Below are 18,990 nucleotides of genomic sequence, written 5' to 3' on the forward strand. Positions count from 1 at the left end.
TGACCCGTACTGAACTGTGAAAGTTTTCACAGATCAGAATAGCAATGTTAGTGACCCAGGGAAGGGTCAGCTGACCCGTACTGAACTGTGAAAGTTTTCACAGATCAGAAAAGTTATGTACATGACCCAGGGAAGGGTCAGCTGACCAAAACTCAACTGTGAAAGTTTTCACAGATCGGAATAGTGATATACATGACCCTGGGATGGGTCAGCTGACCCGTACTGAACTGTGAAAGTTTTCACAGATCAGAATAGCGATGTTAGTGACCCTGGGATGGGTATATATATACCTAAAACAGTGTTTGTCAATTTTATTCCAGCAGTCTGCGTGTTCATTGGTAATAGATGTTAAACATGAAGAACGCCTTTATTTCACATTCCTTACTGGCGGACTTACCAAGGGGTTTACGGACAAGAGCTTTGCTGTGAAAAAATTCACAGATCAAGCTGGTGAAGATGACACCAGTTTCATTCCTCTAAGTGTCCAACATTTGGAGATATAGCCATTATAAAATTAAGAGTCGCTACGAAAAAAAAAAAAAACCTGATTTCGGCCCAAAGGACAGCGTCACCTTAATTCACAAATCATGGAGAACGATATTTGGTATTATTTGCATGTCTATGACAGCGCACTGCGTATTTATAGCCAAAAGAAATCTGAATATCAAACCGCAAACCATCTTTACTGCGGTCACTGAGAGCTTTAGCTCCAATTTTGATCAAATTATTTTCTAATCGGTTGCATATTATGTCATGGATATATCCCTTGAATGCATACTGCAGTCCCTTTTGTCTTGCTCTCTCAGATATTTCACCTGTTCGCCAAAAATGACTAATTATCTCCTTGAAAACGTGTGACACCGGTGCATACACACTGTAAATGATTTGCCAGACGCGAAAGCTTGACAGGCGTAGCAACAGTAACTAAGGAGGGCGGGGCTTAGAGAAGGGTTGTCCACAGATGTCCGTCAAGATCATAGACATCATATAGGTGTCTATCCTATATGATGTCTATGGTCAAGATGGCTGAGCTCGATCGATTTCCGGGTCATAGGATGGAGGACGGAGGAGCGAGGAAACGAGGAGAAGCCTATGGGAGAAGCACCCCAAATCTCACGTATTTGAAATACATATATCATAAATACTGTCCTAGAAACAATGTTCATATCGAAGGCTATAAAAACAAACATGAATGTAACTGTGTAATATATGCTATTATGTGCAAAAAAGGGGTCAAATCACATTAGGCCTAGGCTATATTCTAAAATTGTAACTTTACAATCTAAAAACAATGTTTTTTTAAAGCAGAAGTTAAATACACTTAACTAAAATGAAAATAAATCAAAACAAAAGAACAGACTAATTATTATTATTTTGATTACCCTAATCACGGCAATAAGATTGTCAATTTTTTGTCCCTTGGTCTCCTATTCCTCACAATATAAAACAGCTTTCACAATCACTCTCATACAACAGTAGCTGGGTCCAGGGGTCCTCTTTTCAGCAGATGTACTTCAATGTGATGACATAAAAATGGGACTTTTATGATCTTTGTTTCCTCGATGAGTTGATGACTTTTATTTTGAAATCTTCCGCAACAGTTTGAACTGTGAACTTTATTTCTCAATTTCATTTAATGTCGACATGGATCGCCAAACCACTGCCGTCCGTCCAGAACATCGATTTGACACTAATAACTTGAAAAGATATTTGTCAGGGAAACTTGACTTTTCAGGCAGCACCTTAACTGTGCAGCAGTACATGTAAGAAATCTCCCATACATCTCCTTTATATGCACCTTATGCAATCAAAATCCATGTTTTGTTTGTTATTGTTTTATTTTATTTTATTAATATGTTTTAAATAGAGCTGGTCAGTCCAACCCAACGTTTTACATTGAGACTGCAGACAAGCGTTATGTGCTCAGAAAGAAACCTCCAGGAGAACTGCTGCCTGGAGCTCATAAGGTAACGTTACTACTGTTCAGTATCATATTAATGTGACAAAGCAGGATAACTGATGCATATTTATAGAATAATTGCAGCTTAGTTGGGTCTCTCAAACGCTGCCGTGAACATGCAGAAAGGACTTTGACACCAGTGACTGTACTTGTCAACGCAACACATAACTCTATGTAAGTCAATCAGTAGAGGGAGACACAACCAAAGAATACTAAGTGAAATGTGCAAGACTGTACACTTGTTTTGATTCTTGGTCTTTTTTTTTTTTCATTAAATGCTTTACACTTTTTCTATGCCAGGTTGCTTAACAGTTCTCCATCTTTTGTATTTTATTGTATTTGTAATTGTAATTGTATTTGTAGTTTATTTTGTATTTTATTTTTTCAACTAACTAACTATTTTTTGTTTAAAAGAGGCATATAGATTTCTAATATCTGCTGCCATAAAACATATAATTTGCTATCTATTCCTATTCTTACTGGCTACAATTTGTCTATTTGTGCATTTCGGATGAGACCGATGGATCTTTAAACAGTTTTATAAAAAATTAAAACTATTAAAATTATTTTAATCATAAACAATACTAAAATAACACTGAAACCAACAGGACTTAGTTTTTCTTACTTATTATATTTAGTCTCAGGTTGCAGCAGAAATAAACCGTTGCCCCTTTTCTACTGTATATTATAATGTTTTAGAAAGTTCACCCAAAAATTCTGTCATCATTTACTCCCCCTCAAGTTGTTCTAAACCTGTGTAAATTTTTTTTTTGTTCTGCTGTACACAAAGAAAGACATTTGGAAGAATGTTTGTAACCAAGCAGGTTTGGCCCCCCCCCATTGACAATTTTGCTATGGTTACAATTGTGTCAGTATTAAATTCTCAGACTGTCATTTCACAGCAATAAGGCTGTCAATTTTTTAGTCCTTGGTTTCCTATTCCTCACAATATAAAACCGTTTTACCATAGTATAAGGTGACCAGATTTCTGAAATGGAAACCAGGGACATTTCATATTTGAGTGTTCAAAATACCACCAAAATCTCATTTGTTATTATCTATTAAATAAAAAAGGGGACAGTACATTTTTGATTTTTTTTATTGCTGTGGGTTTCACAATTTACATTAATTAATATTATGATTCACCAAAATAACTAGCCAGTAGGGCTAACTACAAAAAACTATTAAACTATTGCACTATTTTGAAAAATCACATTACAAAATATTTGTTGTTTATCTCACATTATAATATTTGTAACATTTATTATTGAATTGAATATTTTAATTTTCACGAGCTGTTTTTGTCCAATGACATTTTAATTTTCTGTTAACAGCTTTACTGACAGGAAAGGAGCTTTGTTGTAGTATTCTTGAGTGAAGTTCATAAAATGTAGGTTACATTACTATTTCCCACTTGAATTTGTCAAATGTTCTGTATACCCCCTCTAGGGGGGTCCGACGGCATGGACCCCTGTAAGAAAAGTTTGTACATTTTAAGGTTAAATGCATCAATCTGGTACACTTTGGAAGCTCAAAATTAAGAGCTTCAACCCATGTACAGTGTGCACATTGAACAAAGAAACAGCATTAACTTGTAGTCTACCTGGACATTAAAGAGGGTTCAAACATCTTTTTAGTTGTGATATAAAGTCTACATCGTTTTAGGTGTTTTAGGATGGCAAACAATTATTTTTACAATAAAATAATAATATAATAATGTTTTAGGCCTAGCTATATAATTATTCATATGACAATAATATCCATATAGGCCAGTGGTCTCAAACTGCCGGCCCGCCCTCCCCCTCTACCCGGCCCGCAACTGATCTCAAAAATAAAACATAATCCGGCCCGCTAAATTATTAATATTATTTTTCTCTCCAGTTGCTACCTGACTGATATGCAAAGAAAAAGTCGCCGTTCTATGGGGGCATTCACATATCGCGTCACATAAGCGGCCGACCCGCATTCTCCTTCTTTCCAAAGCGCTTTCGCTCCAGTGGCGTCTGTCGTTGCTATGCAACCATGAGCCGCGCTCTCAACCGCGTCGCTTCTATTATGAACGCATTTGCCCAAATTACAGTAAAAGCACTCGACTTTAAGTCACGAGCGTCGATTTAAACCACCGAAACGCGTCCGATGCAGCCATTAAACGTTACTGATGTTCAAACGGCATCTTGGACAAATGCGCTGCCAGGTGTCTGTCAAGAAACAGAAGAGTGTACAAATGTATTCAGGGATTGTATTTGTTCAGTACGGTGTTGGTCAGTGCAAAATTTTAATGTTATTTAAGCGAACATAAACTAAGGGAAAATACTTCCATTAAATATTAAAAACTAATAATGTATGTAACAATGAGAGATTTTTATATTTTTTGGCAAAATAAAGTTGATATATAGCTCCAGTTTTTTGTTTATTTCTGACCCCTCCACCAGACTTTTTTGCAATGTATTTGCGGATTATTTTGAACGAGATATAAAACGGGGACATTTCCGGGGACAGCTCCAGTCGGGGACGGAGCACCAAACTTACTCGGTTACTTAATGTAACCTCGGTTCCCTGAGATACGGAACGAGTACTGCGTATGGGGGAAAAGTCTCCTTTTTTCCCCGCTACTGAAGCCTTTTTAATAACGCAGTGCAGCTGCATCATCATTGGTTCACTCATTGCAAGTCGTTGAACCAATGACGTCGCGGCTTTGCTGCGCGGCCTATGGCGACAAAGCGCGTGAACTTTCCCGCTGAAAGGGGCGGGGTAAAGCCCTATATAAGTGAGCATTTCACCATAGGCTACTCAGGCCATATCGACTGAAGCGACGACCCTGAGCCGCAGCCTAGTGGCACGGCAAGTGACGCAGTACTTGTTCCGTATCTCAGGGAACCAAGGTTATGTTAAGTAACCGAGTAAGTTCCCTTTCTATACTTCACTCGTACTGCGTATGGGGGAACGAATTCAACCACGCCGTGCCACTGCTGGGGAAACGACTGGACTGGACTAGTGTCAAGTGGGAAGGCCGAAGCCGCCGTAACCCTTGTGCACTACGAGGGGAAAACTCCCGGGTTTCGCGTATTTGCGCCGAGAGGACCCGAGCCTGTAAGGTCGGAACGTCCAATTGATAAAATCTGGCAAAAGTGGATGGTGAGGACCAGCCGGACGCCTCACAATTGTCTTTAATGGAAATTCCACTGGACCAGGCCCAAGATGAGGCCATACCCCTAGTGGAGTGGGCTCTTACTCCTATGGGGCAAGGGGTCCCCGCCAAGGAATAACAGAGCGTAATAGCGTCAACAATCCAACGCGAAAGACGTTGCTTTGAAACCCTTTGGAGCGGCCGCCAAAGCAAACAAAGAGCTGATCAGACTGCCGGAAGGGTTGTGATCGCTCGATGTAAATGCGCAGTGCCCTGACAGGGCAAAGTAATTCCTGCTCCTGATCGCCCGGCATGGGGGAAACGCGGAGAGCGAAATAACCTGCGACCTGAAAGGTGTAGAAAGCACCTTAGGAACGTAGCCCTCCTTAGGTTTCAGCACGATTCTAGAGTCGTCTGGCCCGAACTCAAGGCATGCAGGGCTAACAGAAAGCGCCAGTGCAAGAAGTAGGGCGGTTTTTAGCATCAGGGGCCTAAGGTCTGCTAGCGCAGTGGCTCAAAGGGCGGGCCCTTTAGAGCTCTGAGGACCAAAGAGAGGTCTCAGGAAGGAACCGTAGGGGTCCGTGGTGGATGCAACCGCCTGGAACCCCTTAGAAACCTCACAACAAGGTTGTTCCGACCTACTGACTGGCCAGCAATAGGAGCATGAAACGCTGCGATGGCTACTACATAAACCTTGAGCGTGGAGGGGGCTTGCCCCGCTTCCAGGCGTTCTTGGAGGAAGGACAGTATAGCGGCTACGTAGCATTCCTCTGGGTCTATGCTGCGGTTAGAACACCAGCTAACAAAGACCGCCCATTTTTGAGCATAGAGGCGTCTAGTGGACGGGGCTCTAGCTTGTGAAATGGTATTTAGCATGTTCTCGGGGAGGTCAGATGGCTCCCATCGAGGGACCACAGGTGCAGAGCCCACAGCTCCGGCCGTGGGTACCAGATTGTTCTGTTCACCTGAGAGAGAAGGTCCTGTCTCAGGGGAATCGGCCAGGGGGATTTCGTGGAAAGCCTGAATAGCTCCGAGGTCCAAACTTGGCACCTCCAGAGCGGGGCCACTAACAGAACTCTGTGTTTGTCTTCCCTGACACGCCTGATCACCTGAGGGATCAGAGCGACTGGGGGAAAAGTGTAGAGAAGGGTGTTGGGCCAAGAGTGGGCCAGCGCATCGTCCTTCTTTGAAAAATAAATTGGGCAATGAGAGTTGTCTTGAGAGGCGAAGAGGTCCACCTCCGCCTTTCCGAAGAACTCCCAAATGGTGTGAAGCATCCACCTGTCTGAGGGGACGTTGCTCCAGGACAGCACCTTATTTTATTTTTTTTTATTTAACCAGGAAAGTCCCATTGAGATTAAAAACCTCTTTTTCAAGGGAGTCCTGGCCAAGAGGCAACAACATTTACACAATTATAAACAAACAAAGAAACATTAAAATAACACAGATTGCCTCAATAATGTGCAACTGTTTTTCGTAGTCTCCATTGCTTTCAGCTTAGTTTTAAAAGCATTTAAGGTCAAGAGCTCAGTCAGTTTCCAGTCCTTCTGCATCATGTTCCAAGCAAAAGGAGCTGAGTGGACAAAGGCTTTCTTCCCCAACTCTGTGCGGGCAAAAGGAACAGAGAGCAACAGCTGATCGTTTGATCGCAGGGAGTAAGAGCCAACACTTCTCTGTGTAATTAAAGTACAAATGTAAGGAGGCAGTAATCCAAGCATAGCTTTAAAAATAAAAATGTACCAATGTCCCTGCCTCCTAGTGGCCAGAGAAGGCCATCCCACTCGTGAATACAATTCACAGTGATGCGTCATGGCTCTACAGTTAGTAATGAACCTCAAAGAGGCATGATAAACCTTGTCCACCATTTGAAGACATGAAGAAGAAGCATTCATATAAAAATTATCTCCATAATCTAGCACAGATAAAAAAGTTGCAGTGACAAGGCGCTTTTTTACTTCAAAAGAAAAACACAATTTATTACGAAAGAAAAAACCCAGTTTAAGTTTTAATTTCTTCACAAGTTTTTCTATATGTGGTTTAAAAGTGAGGGAGTCATCAATCAAGACACCAAGGTATTTATATTCATGAACAACCTCTATGACATTCCCTTCAAGAATGGACACTACTGGAACAGTCTGAGGCACCCTCGTAAAATTTGAAAACAACATTAGCTTAGTTTTGTCATTATTAAGAACTAGTTTTAACTGAAGAATTGAATGCTGGACGGCAACAAAAGCTTTCTGCAGGGTTTCAATGGCCTGAGCAAGGGATGATCCATAGCAGTAAATGACTGTGTCATCGGCATAAAAATGCATATTAGGTCAAAATGTTTCTGATGCTAAGTCATTGATATACAAGATAAATAGGAGGGGCCCCAAAACTGAGCCCTGTGGCACCCCCTTACGGACAACAATAAAATCAGAAGAGAGACCCTCATATTTAATGCATTGAGTCCTGTTATTCAGATAATTTGAGAACCATGCAACTGCATGCTCTGACAATCCTGAGCAAATTAATCTGTTCTTTAAAACAGCATGGTCGACGGTATCAAAAGCTTTTGACAGATCTAAAAAAAGTGAAGCACAGAACTGTTTCTTATCAAGTGCCACAATAATATCATTTATCACCTTCATAATAGCGGTGATAGTACTGTGCTTTTTTCTAAAGCCTGATTGAAATTTAGAAAGGATGTCATTTGAGTACAGAAACTCTTTCAGTTGATCACACACAAGAGATTCCAGAATTTTCGATAAAACACATAAATTTGATATTGGCCTATAATTAGACAGAACTGCCGGATCACCTCCTTTTAATAAAGGTAAAACAAAAGCTGATTTCCAAACTGATGGAATTTCTTTGGTTTTGATAGAAAGATTAAAAATAATTGAAAGTGGCTCTGCTATAAAATCTGCTGCCAACTTCAAAAAATAAGGCTCCATCAAATCTGGTCCAGGTGGTTTTCTGTGATCCAATGTTTTTAGAGCCTTATGCACTTCATGGACAGTAAATGGTGCAAATTTAAAAGGGTCTCCAGAAAACATTGGGGATTCTTTGCAAGGATTCATAGAGGAAGTTCCTGCAGTGTCAAACAAGGAACCAGATGATAAAAAGTGTTTGTTAAAACAATTCAAAACTTCACTTCTATCATAAACTGGAACTGAATCTTTAAGAACAAATGTAGGAAGAACCTGAGAAATTTTATTTACAGATAAAGACTTACTATATAAAGACTTACTCTTACTTTCCAGAATTTCTGTGGATCATTAAGGTTCTCAGTGGTAACAGACAAAAAGTATTTAGATTTAGCCTTTTTGATTAGAGAAGTACATTTATTTCTAAGCTGTTTGAAAACAGTCCAATCAGTGAAAGAATCCGTTTTTCTTGCCTTGACCCATGCTCTATTACGCTCATGTATGGTATCTGCCAGTTCTGGTGAAAACCAGGGATTTTCTCGCCCCTTCACTCTGCATTTCCTTAAAGGGGCATGCTTGTTTACAATTTGCATAAAACTTTCCTTAAAAAATGTCAAAGCTAATTCTACATCTGGTAGTAGCCCTATATTTTCCCATTTCACCATTGATAAATCATGATGAAAAGCTTGTTCATTAAAATGTTTAAGATTCCTCTTACAGACAACGCGTGGTTTACATTTTGGAATTTTAGTATTTCTACAGGCAGCAACTACACAGTGATCACTTGAATCATTACAGAAGACACCCAGAGAAGAGAACTTAAGTTATGAGGCACGTTTGTTAAAATCAAATCAATCAAAGTTGACTTTTCTGGACTCTTGAGATTAGGCCTGGTGGGTAGGTGGACTAACTGAGTAAGATTAATAGAGTCACAAAACCTTTTAAATTCATCAGAACTTGCATTTAGCCAGTCCCAGTTCAAATCGCCTGATATAAGTATTTCGGTGTAACTTAATTTAGTCAAAAGATCCTTTATTGAATATAGTGCCTCTTTTGAAGCTGAAGGAGGCCTATAACACCCAACAACAGTAATAGAAAGAGACTTTGCTATTTCTACATTCAAGGCCAAAAATTCCATTTGTTTGTAAATTGATTGGGATAAAACAATAGAAGTATTAAATCTTGATTTAACGTAAATAGCTACACCGCCACCTTTTTTTAGTCTATCAGTACGATAAACATTGTACCCAAGTATGTTAATGTCTTCATTAATAATAGATTTACTCAACCAAGTTTCAGAAATTATAACAACATCCGCACCTGTTGATTTAACACAAATTCTAACCATGTCCATCTTTGGTAGTAAACTACGCACATTAAGATGAACATATTTGAGACCAGACAAAGACTTAAAATCAGAGGGAGTCTGGGGGCATTGCAGCTCAGGTCCAGGGTTTGGTTGCACATTTCCAGACAAAAGTAGAAGTAAGACAATCAACAATCTTTGTTTCACATTTGATTTTGACTCAATTCTTTGATGCGTAGAAGCCAAGCAAATTCCTTCATTTAGTGAACAAGTAAGATAATTATACAAAGCAAAAAAGCATTGAAGTTTAGGTAGGTCTCTGGGCAGAGCTGGCAAAAAGTTTGTCACGATCCAATCGAACTGGTAGTTGCTCTGGATTTATAAAAGCTATAGAGCAAGTGCCTCTGTAACTTTGAACGTTTTTCAAATTGTGGTGACTGTCCAGAGCTCTCCCCCAATGTGTCCAGGAACAGTTGCTCACTCCGAGATCCCAAACGCCCAATAGGCAAATAAGAATAGTAAATAAGGCCATTATCCTAAACATTTAGCACTAAGAGAAGTAAATAGCACAGACCTCAGAATGGGACACTCGGGTCCAGGCCTGTTAGCTGCAGGAGACTGTAGCAGGCTCAGATCCAGGCTGGTTAGCTGCAGGAGACTGTAGCAGGCTCAGATCCAGGCTGGTTAGCTGCAGGAGACTGTAGCAGGCTCAGATCCAGGCTGGTTAGCTGCAGGAGACTGTAGCAGGCTCAGATCCAGGCCGGTTAGCTGCAGGAGACTGTAGGAGGCTCAGATCCAGGCTGGTTAGCTGCAGGAGACTATAGCAGGCTCAGGTCCTGGCCGGTTAGTTGCAGGAGACTGTAGGAGGCTGTAGCAAGCTCAGGTCCAGGCTGGTTAGTTGCAGGAGACTGTAGCAGGCTCAGGTCCAGGCCGGTTAGCTGCAGGAAGCTGTAGCAGGCTCAGATCCAGGCTGGTTAGCTGCAGGAGACTATAGCAGGCTCAGATCCAGGCTGGTTATCTGCAGGAGACTGTAGCAGGCTCAGATCCAGGCTGGTTAGCTGCAGGAGACTGTAGCAGGCTCAGATCCAGGCTGGTTAGCTGCAGGAGACTATAGCAGGCTCAGGTCCAGGCTGGTTAGCTGCAGGAGACTGTAGCAGGCTCAGGTCCAGGCCGGTTAGCTGCAGGAAGCTGTAGCAAGCTCAGGTCCAGGCCAGTTAACTGCAGGAGGCTGTAGCAGGCTCAGATCCTAGGCTGGTTAGCTGCAAGAAGCTGAAGCAGGCTCAGGCTAAGGCCAGTGAGCTGCAAAAGGCTAAAGTAGGCCCAGATCCAGGCCGATTAGCTGTAGGAAAATGTAACAGGCTCAGGCCAGTTAGCCCTGCGGGATCTAGTCTACAAATTTCATGAACATCCACAATCCACATAGGTTTGTCAAATAATCCATAAAATACTGACTGCCATGTTCAAAAAGATAATTAATTGTTATAAAATCCTTTAAAACATCAATCAGAGACAAACACTTAACAGACAAAGGACATGCTGCCATCTCGGATTGTGGGTGGGGCCCATCACTGGCTCATCCAGGCCATCAGTATGTCTGCATATCTGCTCCCAGGTTGTTCTTTCTGGGGATGTGGGTCGCTCTGAGTGGCCGAACCCGTGAAGAAGCCCATTCTAGCAGTCGTTTCGCCAGAGCGCATAGGCGGCTGGACAAAAGACCCCCTTGGCGGTTGATATATGACACCACTGTCATGCTGTCCGATTGGACTAAGACGTGGCGATCTTTCAAATGAGCCTGAAAGGCCTGTAGGGCTCGAATCACTGCCAGCATCTCGAGGCAGTTGATGTGCAGATGGCTTTCCTCGTGGGACCATGAGCCCGGAGGTCCCTGAAGCCGGTCTCTTCAGTGCCAGACTCGTCCATGGCGCGGAGAAGTTTGGCTTGGAAGACCTGGGAAATGGCCATAGAATGGAGCGCCGAGGCGGCTTGGCCAGCAGAGGCATACGCTCTCCCTGCGAGGGCCGAGGTGGTCCTGCAGGGTTTAGATGGAAGGGAACGCTTCGTCTTCCAGCCCACGGCCGCGGGCGGACAGAGGTGAGCGGCCACTGCTTCGTCCAGGGGTGGCAGGTGTTCGTAACACCACGTCCGACTCGCCCGGCCAGTGCTCCGGTTCAGAGGCTGCCAGAGACACTGAGTCGTCGAGCTGCTCTTCATCGGAACCGCCGAAGGAAACAAGGTCGCTTGCATCAGCTGAGGGACGTTGTTCAGGGCGGGAGAACAGAACTGGGGACTGTTCTCTGCTGGGAGAGGGCGAGGCACGCGGGCATGGGCCGACGTGAGCTCGCTCAGCTCAGCGCGCTTGGCCGGTCTTCCCCGCTGTCTCTTCCTAGCCGGCTCGCGGGAGGAAGGAGAGAGGAGGGCGCGATTGGCGGGGTCACTTCCCATGAAGAAAGCAGCCCGTGAGCGCAAGGATGCCAGGCTCATAGACTCGCAGTGCGAGCATGAGCCTCCAGCAAGCGCATCGTCTGCGTGGGACTTGCCCAGACATCCAACGCACTCGCAGTGGCCATCTGCATTGAGCAGAGGGGCTCTGCATGTAGTGCAGTGGTGAGGCATTGAAAAATGCCGGGGCGCCGTGAAAACGGCGATTGTGGTGCTCTTAGACGGCGAGGGCCGTAAGCGGTGAAAACCGCTGTGGAAAGTGCTCTTAATGCGGTGTGGAACCGCGGAAAAATGCTCTATTAGGCGCGCCGGATGGCGGCAGGAGACGCGCTGAGACAGGGCCGGAAGCAGGAAGCGGGAGGCGGCGGCTCGTCGACGGCGCACAGGCGGCAGTCGGCGAGGGTGCTGGTGAATCTGGCGACTCAGCTGGGTCCGATGCAGGGCCTCTTTGACGGCGGCAGAGCTTCTTCCAAGGCGGTGAGCTTCTTTCCAGGTGAGCAGGCTTCTACGAGGATCAGCGAGGAGAAGACGAGTCGTCGCTGAAGGAGAAAGGACTGAGTAGCCTATGGTGAAATGCTCACTTATATAGGGCTTTACCCCGCCCCTTTCGGCGGGAAAGTTCGCGCTTTGTTGCCATAGGCCGCACAGCAAAGCCGCGACGTCATTGGTTCAACGACTTGCAATGAGTGAACCAATGACGATGCAGCTGCACTGCGTTATTAAAAAGGCTTCAGTAGCGGGGAAAAAGGGAGACTTTTCCCCCATATGCAGTACAAGTGAAGTATCTCAGGGAACGGGACGTCTGGTCACCCTACCATAGTAGGCAAAACATATACTAAGTTAGTCAAAGGTTTTATCTGTCTTTTTTTTTTTTTTGTTTAAAGACAGATAAAACAGTAATAATAATAATTAGGGATGGGCATTTTTCCAAAATATTGTATTTGAATATTTGGGCTCGTAAAAACCGGATATTCGAATATTCGTTTATTTAAATGAGGTTAACGAGAAAGACGTTATTGTTTTATATTCATCAATATTTTGTAACCATTTCTGATCAAGCTTACGATTAGGCAATATACACAACAATCTTACATTATATCTCATTATATTCTTTTAGTTCAAAGCATTAAACAATATGTGTAAACAGAAAATATTAAGAAAAAAAGCATTTAAAGGAACACTCCACTTTTTTTGAAAATAGGCTAATTTTCCAACTCCCCTAGAGTTAAACAGTTGAGTTTTACCGTTTTCGAATCCATTCAGCCGATCTCCGGTTCTGGTGGTACCACTTTTAGCATAGCTTAGCATAGTTCATTGAATCTGATTGGTCATTTTTAAGCGCGATGCTAACGGTCTAAAGAGTTTTGATATTTTTCCTATTTAAAACTTGACTCTTCTGTAGTTAAATCGTGTACTAAGACCGACGGAAAATAAAAAGTTGTGATTTTCTAGGCTGATATGGCTAGGAACTATACTCTCATTCAGGCGTAATAATCAAGGAACTTTGCTGCCGTTCCATGGCTGCAGCAGTGCAATGATATTACGCAGCGCCTGTGAGCCCCTGCTTGCACAGGGAACGCGCCTTGCAACCATGGAGACGTTTGTGAGAGACGCTGTGTAATATCATTGCGCCTGCTGCAGCCATGGAACGGCAGCAAAGTTCCTTGATTATTACGCTGGAATGAGAGATTCAATGAACTATGCTAAGCTATGCTAAAAGTGGTACCGCCAGAACCGGAGATCGGCTGAATGGATTCGAAAACGATAAAACTCAACTGTTTAACTCTAGGGGAGTTGGAAAATGAGCCTATTTTCAAAAAAAGTGGAGTGTTCCTTTAATCTCAACAGCACGAGCGGGAAAATACTAATAAAGCAGACAGTGCCCGTTATTGTATAAAACGTACATAATACACTCGAGTCAGTATATGGTTATCGTGTTTATATTGTTTCACATGTTCATGTTGAGAAAAACAATAATATCCACATGCTCGGGTGAGAAAACGAACCGTGCTGACAGACGTTGCAGAGACCAAGATAACAGTACATAACGGTGTGCTAAGCTAAGTTTCTAACCGTAGCACTGTGTTTTCTGTTCGTAAAAATATCTCCCTCAACGAAACTTAAAGGAAGCATATGTCTCAAAATCATTTTGCTATCAGATAAATTATCATCTTGGCTCACTCGGGGATAACTTACAGCTGCACTTAGTTGACGTCATGAATGCAGTGATGGACAGCTGTCTTTCCTCACTCGACGGGTATTTAGATTTCATGTGCTTCCTCATTATGGTGTTGATATTATGATAACTCAGTTTCATTAATTAATTTGATCAAAAGTAATTCCATTTTGTAAGATAATTTTCATCTAAGTAATTCCAAACTGCGCGAGGTAACGTTAGATGACAACATTATGTGATGATCAAATAAAACCTTGTTGAAACTTGTGAAAAACTTGTTGAACACGCTCCACAGCGCCACCCTGGTGCATTAAGTTATAACTGCGAGTTTTAGTGCTCAGGATTTATCATGGATTCACTGCATTTACGGCCAGTAAAGCAACATAGTAAAATTCGAATAGTATTTTTATTTTTCGAATATTAATTACAGAACGAATATTCGAATATTCAACTATTTGTGCACATCCCTAATAATAATGCATTTTATTTAACAGCGTCTTTCAAAACACCCAAGGTCACCTTACAGGTAAACAAGCAATAACAATATATATACATTATATATCAACACAACTTAAAACACACATGCATCATAGAGACAGTAAAAAAAGCAGTAAATCATAAAAAAGCCTGTGTAAAAAAGTAGGTCTTAAGACGGGATTTAAAGGTATGCAGACTGTCAATATTACGGATATCGAGAGGGAGAGAGTTCCATAGGCGAGGGGCCACATGGCTAAAAGTTCTAGCTCCCATGGTAGTTAAGCGTATACGTGGTAAGACAAGAGAGAGTGTGAGTGAGGATCTTAAAGTGCGTGAAGGGGTGTAAATATGAAGAAGATCAGTAAGATATGGAGGAGCGAGACTGTGAAGTGCCTTGAATGTGAGAAGCAGGATTTTGAAGTCAATTCGATATTTCACTGGTCCCTAGTGAAGTCACTGTAGAGTTGGTGAAATTGCAGCTCGTGTTCTTACTAGAACCCCTTCTACCATGCACGTGTTCTGAACCAGCTGAAGTTTATAGAGAAGTTTGGAAGGAAGACCAGTAAGAAGAGCATTGCAGTAATCAATACGTGAAGTAACCAGTGCATGGATGAGAATTGCAGTGTTGTTAATTGAAAAGGAGAGACGAAGGCGATTAATATTACACAGATGAAAGTATGCAGTGCGTGTAATATTATTAATATGGACTTCAAATGAATGTGTGCTATCCAGAATAACACCCAAACTCTTAACCTATGAAGAGGGATAAATGGGATGTTGATCGATATCCACAGACAAATACAGTAAGATTTTGTCAAAGCGGATTTTGTCCCTATAAGTAGGACCTCGGGTTTATTACTATTAAAGGTGCTAAAGAGGATGTTTTGTTTTATACATTTTTGCAATATTACTTGTCTTTTCTAACTGATAAAAGACTATTTATTAGGTGCACTGAAAGGAATAATATTAATATACATCATCTGTGCACGAGGTAGGGCCTTAAAAACATCAGCCAATGATCGCGTAAACGATTAGCCATCTGGCTTGTCAATCACTGCCATTATGTTTCTTGTGAAAGACGTGCGCGGATTGGCCCTCTGGCTTGTCAATAATTGCCATTACGTTCCTTGTGCGAGAAGTGTGTGGCTGTGCGCACCAGGAACTTTCCACACTCTACAGGCGCCGCATGCAATGTTTTTGTCAGGAGGCGGGAGTAAAAACTGCAGATTATGAGTTTCCTTCGGTGAGTCCGACATAATCAAGTCAAGTCAAATTTATTTATATAGCGCTTTTACAATTGGTAATTGTTTCAAAGCAGCTTTACATATTAGAAGCACAGAAAAAAAGGGAAGTGGTTAAAACTGTACAAACAAGCGTGGTAATATGTAACATATACAAGATGGTGCTACATTAAGCCAATGTCGGCTGACTTCCAGGGGTGGAAAAAACCCCCTAGGAGAAAAACCCAGCGTGCTAGCACTGGGAAAAAAGTCCTAGGAGGGAAAAAACCCCTTGGAAGATATATATATGTAAATGTATATGGAGATCAAAATCTGAATTGTACATTTTTATTATAGAGATTAAAAATCGATTATATATAAATATATGTAAGCGGATACGGGGATTAAAAATCTGAATTATAGATGCAGCCAGAATTGGATCTTTAGGCCCATTGTCTCCTGGGTTACGTTGTAGTCAGGTCCAGACGCAGGTTCTCCATCTGATCTGGATACGGCCTGGATCCAGCACCCGGCAAACCTCAGGATAAGCAGAGAGACCGATATTAGCGTAGATGCCATTCTTATTCTGATGTACAGGTATATCTAGTGTTATAGGAAATGTTCTCGGTTCCGGCCGACCTAATTATTGCAGCGTAACAATCCTTTAACGGATTTGAAAAATGTTAATGTATTGATAATGTGTTATGTGTATGCAAGAGCAAAGAGATGTGTTTTTAGTCTAGATTTAAACTGACAGAGTGTGTCTGCTTCCCGAACAATGCTAGGAAGATTGTTCCAGAGTTTAGGTGCTAAATAGGAAAAGGATCTGCCGCCTTCAGTTGATTTTGATATTCTGGGTATTATCAACTGGCCTAAATTCTGAGATCGCAATAAACGTGAAGGACTATAATGCATTAAGAGCTCACTTAGGTACTGGGGAGCTAAACCATTTAGAGCTTTATAAGTAAGTAGCAAGATTTTAAAATCTATACGATGTTTAATAGGGAGCCAATGTAATGTTGACAGAACTGGGCTAATATGGTCATACTTTCTGGTTCTAGTAAGAACTCTAGCTGCCGCATTTTGGACCAACTGTAGTTTGTTTAAAAGCTGAGCAGAACAACCACCCAGTAGAGCGTTACAATAATCTAGTCTTGAGGTCATGAATGCATGAACCAACTGTTCCGCATTTGTCATTGAGAGCATATGTCGTAATTTAGATATATTTTTAGATGGAAGGCGGTTTTACAGATACTAGAAACATGACTTTCAAATGAAAGATTGGTATCAAAGAGCACACCCAGGTTCCTAACTGAGGACGAAGGTTTAATGGAGCACCCGTCAAGTGTTAGAGAGTATTCAAGGTTTTTTCGTGAGGAAGTTTTTGGTCCAAAGATTAGGAAATCAGTTTTTTCTGAATTTAATAATAAGAAATTTCTTGTCATCCAGTTTTTAATGTCAGCTATGCATTCTGTTAGTTTTGTGAATTTGTAGGTTTCGTCAGGGCGCGAGGAAATATAGAGCTGAGTATCGTCAGCGTAGCAGTGAAAACTAACACCATGCTTCCTAATTATCTCTCCTAAGGGCAGCATGTACAGAGTGAAAAGCAACGGTCCTAATACTGAGCCTTGTGGTACCCCATATTTAACCTGTGATCGATACGACATCTCTTCATTAACTACCACAGACTGATAACGGTCAGATAAGTATGATTTGAACCATGCCAAAGCAATTCCACTAATGCCAATATAGTTTTCAAGTCTTTTTAAAAGAATGTTATGATCGATAGTGTCAAAAGCAGCACTGAGATCTAATAACACTAATAGAGAAATACAGCCACGATCGGATGATAGGAGTAGATCGTTTGTAACTCTAACGAGAGCAGTCTCAGTACTATGGTATGGTCTAAATCCTGACTGGAAATCCTCACAGATTCCATTTCTTTCTAAAAAGGAACACAGTTGTGTTGAAACTGCCTTTTCTAGTATCTTTGACAGAAAAGGTAGATTCGAGATTGGCCTGTAATTTACTAAATCTCTCGGATCTAGTTGAGGTTTTTTAATAAGAGGTTTGATAATAGCCTGCTTAAAGGTTTTTGGCACGTGTCCTAGTGTTAAAGATGAATTAATTATATCAAGAAGTGGACCTACGACCTCTGGAAGCATTTCTTTCAGTAGTTTAGTCGGCATTGGGTCTAACATACATGTCGTTGATTTTGATGATTTGATAAGTTTAGATAATTCTTCCTCTCCTATAGCGGCGAATGATTCTAGTTTTACCTCAGGGACACTACAGTGCACTGTCTGAAGAGAAACTGTACACGGTTGCATGTTTATAATTTTCTCTCTAATATTATCAATCTTGCAAGTAAAGAAGTTCATAAAGTCATTACTGCTGTGCTCTATGGAAACGTCAGCAGTTGAATCTCTGTTTCTAGTTAATTTAGCCACTGTGTCAAATAAATACCTAGGATTATGTTTTTCTATTAAGAGATTTGAAAAATAAGTAGATCTAGCATTTCTTATGGCTGTTCTGTACTCAATCATTTTTTCTTTCCACGAAAGGCGAAAAACTTCTAGTTTTGTTTTCTTCCAACTACGTTCAGCTTTTCTAACAGCTCGTTTTAGAGCCCGAGTGTGCTCATCATACCACGGCGTTGGATTAGTTTCCTTAATCTTCTTTAGACGTAAAGGAGCGACCGCATCTAATGTGCTGGAAAAGAGAGAGCCAATAGTTTCTGTTGCAGCATCGAGTTCTTCTAAGTTGTCAGGTATACTAAGGCGATGAAACTGCTCGGGGAGATTATTTATAAAGCAATCTTTAGTGGCAGACGTGATTGTTCTACAATATTTATGGCTGGGTGGTGGTTTTGTAGCCTTGGCTAATTGTATTATACACGAGACTAAATAATGATCTGATATATCATCGCTCTGCTGTAGAATTTCAACAGCATCAATATCTATTCCATGCGACAGTATTAGATCTAGGGTATGATTACGACAATGAGTGGGTCCTGACACGTGTTGTCTAACTCCAATAGAGTTTAAAATATCTGCAAATGCCAATCCAAATGCGTCTTTATTATTATCTACATGGATATTAAAATCACCAACAACAAGGACTTTATCCGCAGCCAGTACTAACTCTGATAGAAACTCAGCAAATTCTTTGATAAAGTCAGTATGGTGCCCTGGTGGCCTGTATACAGTAGCCAGCACAAATGTCAACTTACATAATGTTACATAAAGCACCATCACTTCAAAGGAATTATATTTGAAATTCTTTTGAATGATTCTGAATATATTACTATAAATTACAGCAACACCTCCCCCTTTGCCTTTCTGTCGAGGATTGTGTCGATAATCATAACCTT

The 18,990-nt window shown here is 41.6% G+C and overlaps 2 protein-coding genes across 6 annotated transcripts in view; both read left to right on the forward strand.

Moving 5' to 3' along the window:
- pxdc1b (PX domain containing 1b) overlaps positions 1-18,990 on the forward strand; it is a 40,360-nt gene that overhangs the window by 17,706 nt on the left and 3,664 nt on the right. The window lies entirely within an intron of this gene.
- Positions 1-18,990, forward strand: part of acad11 (acyl-CoA dehydrogenase family, member 11) — a 133,747-nt gene that overhangs the window by 3,082 nt on the left and 111,675 nt on the right. For 2 of the 5 annotated variants that reach the window (XM_067377178.1, XM_067377177.1), the window contains exons 1-2: positions 1,150-1,763; positions 1,868-1,967. The exons of 1 other annotated variant lie outside the window; for it this stretch is intronic. In XM_067377178.1, the coding sequence (XP_067233279.1) occupies positions 1,645-1,763; positions 1,868-1,967 (219 nt within the window). In that variant the 5' untranslated portion in view covers positions 1,150-1,644. Of the gene's footprint in view, positions 1-1,149; positions 1,968-18,990 lie in introns of those variants that run through there. 2 more of the 5 variants (XM_067377181.1, XM_067377180.1) reach the window with 2 other exon arrangements.

This window comes from Chanodichthys erythropterus, chromosome 23, assembly GCF_024489055.1.
Source record: "Chanodichthys erythropterus isolate Z2021 chromosome 23, ASM2448905v1, whole genome shotgun sequence".
Classification (NCBI taxonomy): domain Eukaryota; kingdom Metazoa; phylum Chordata; class Actinopteri; order Cypriniformes; family Xenocyprididae; genus Chanodichthys; species Chanodichthys erythropterus.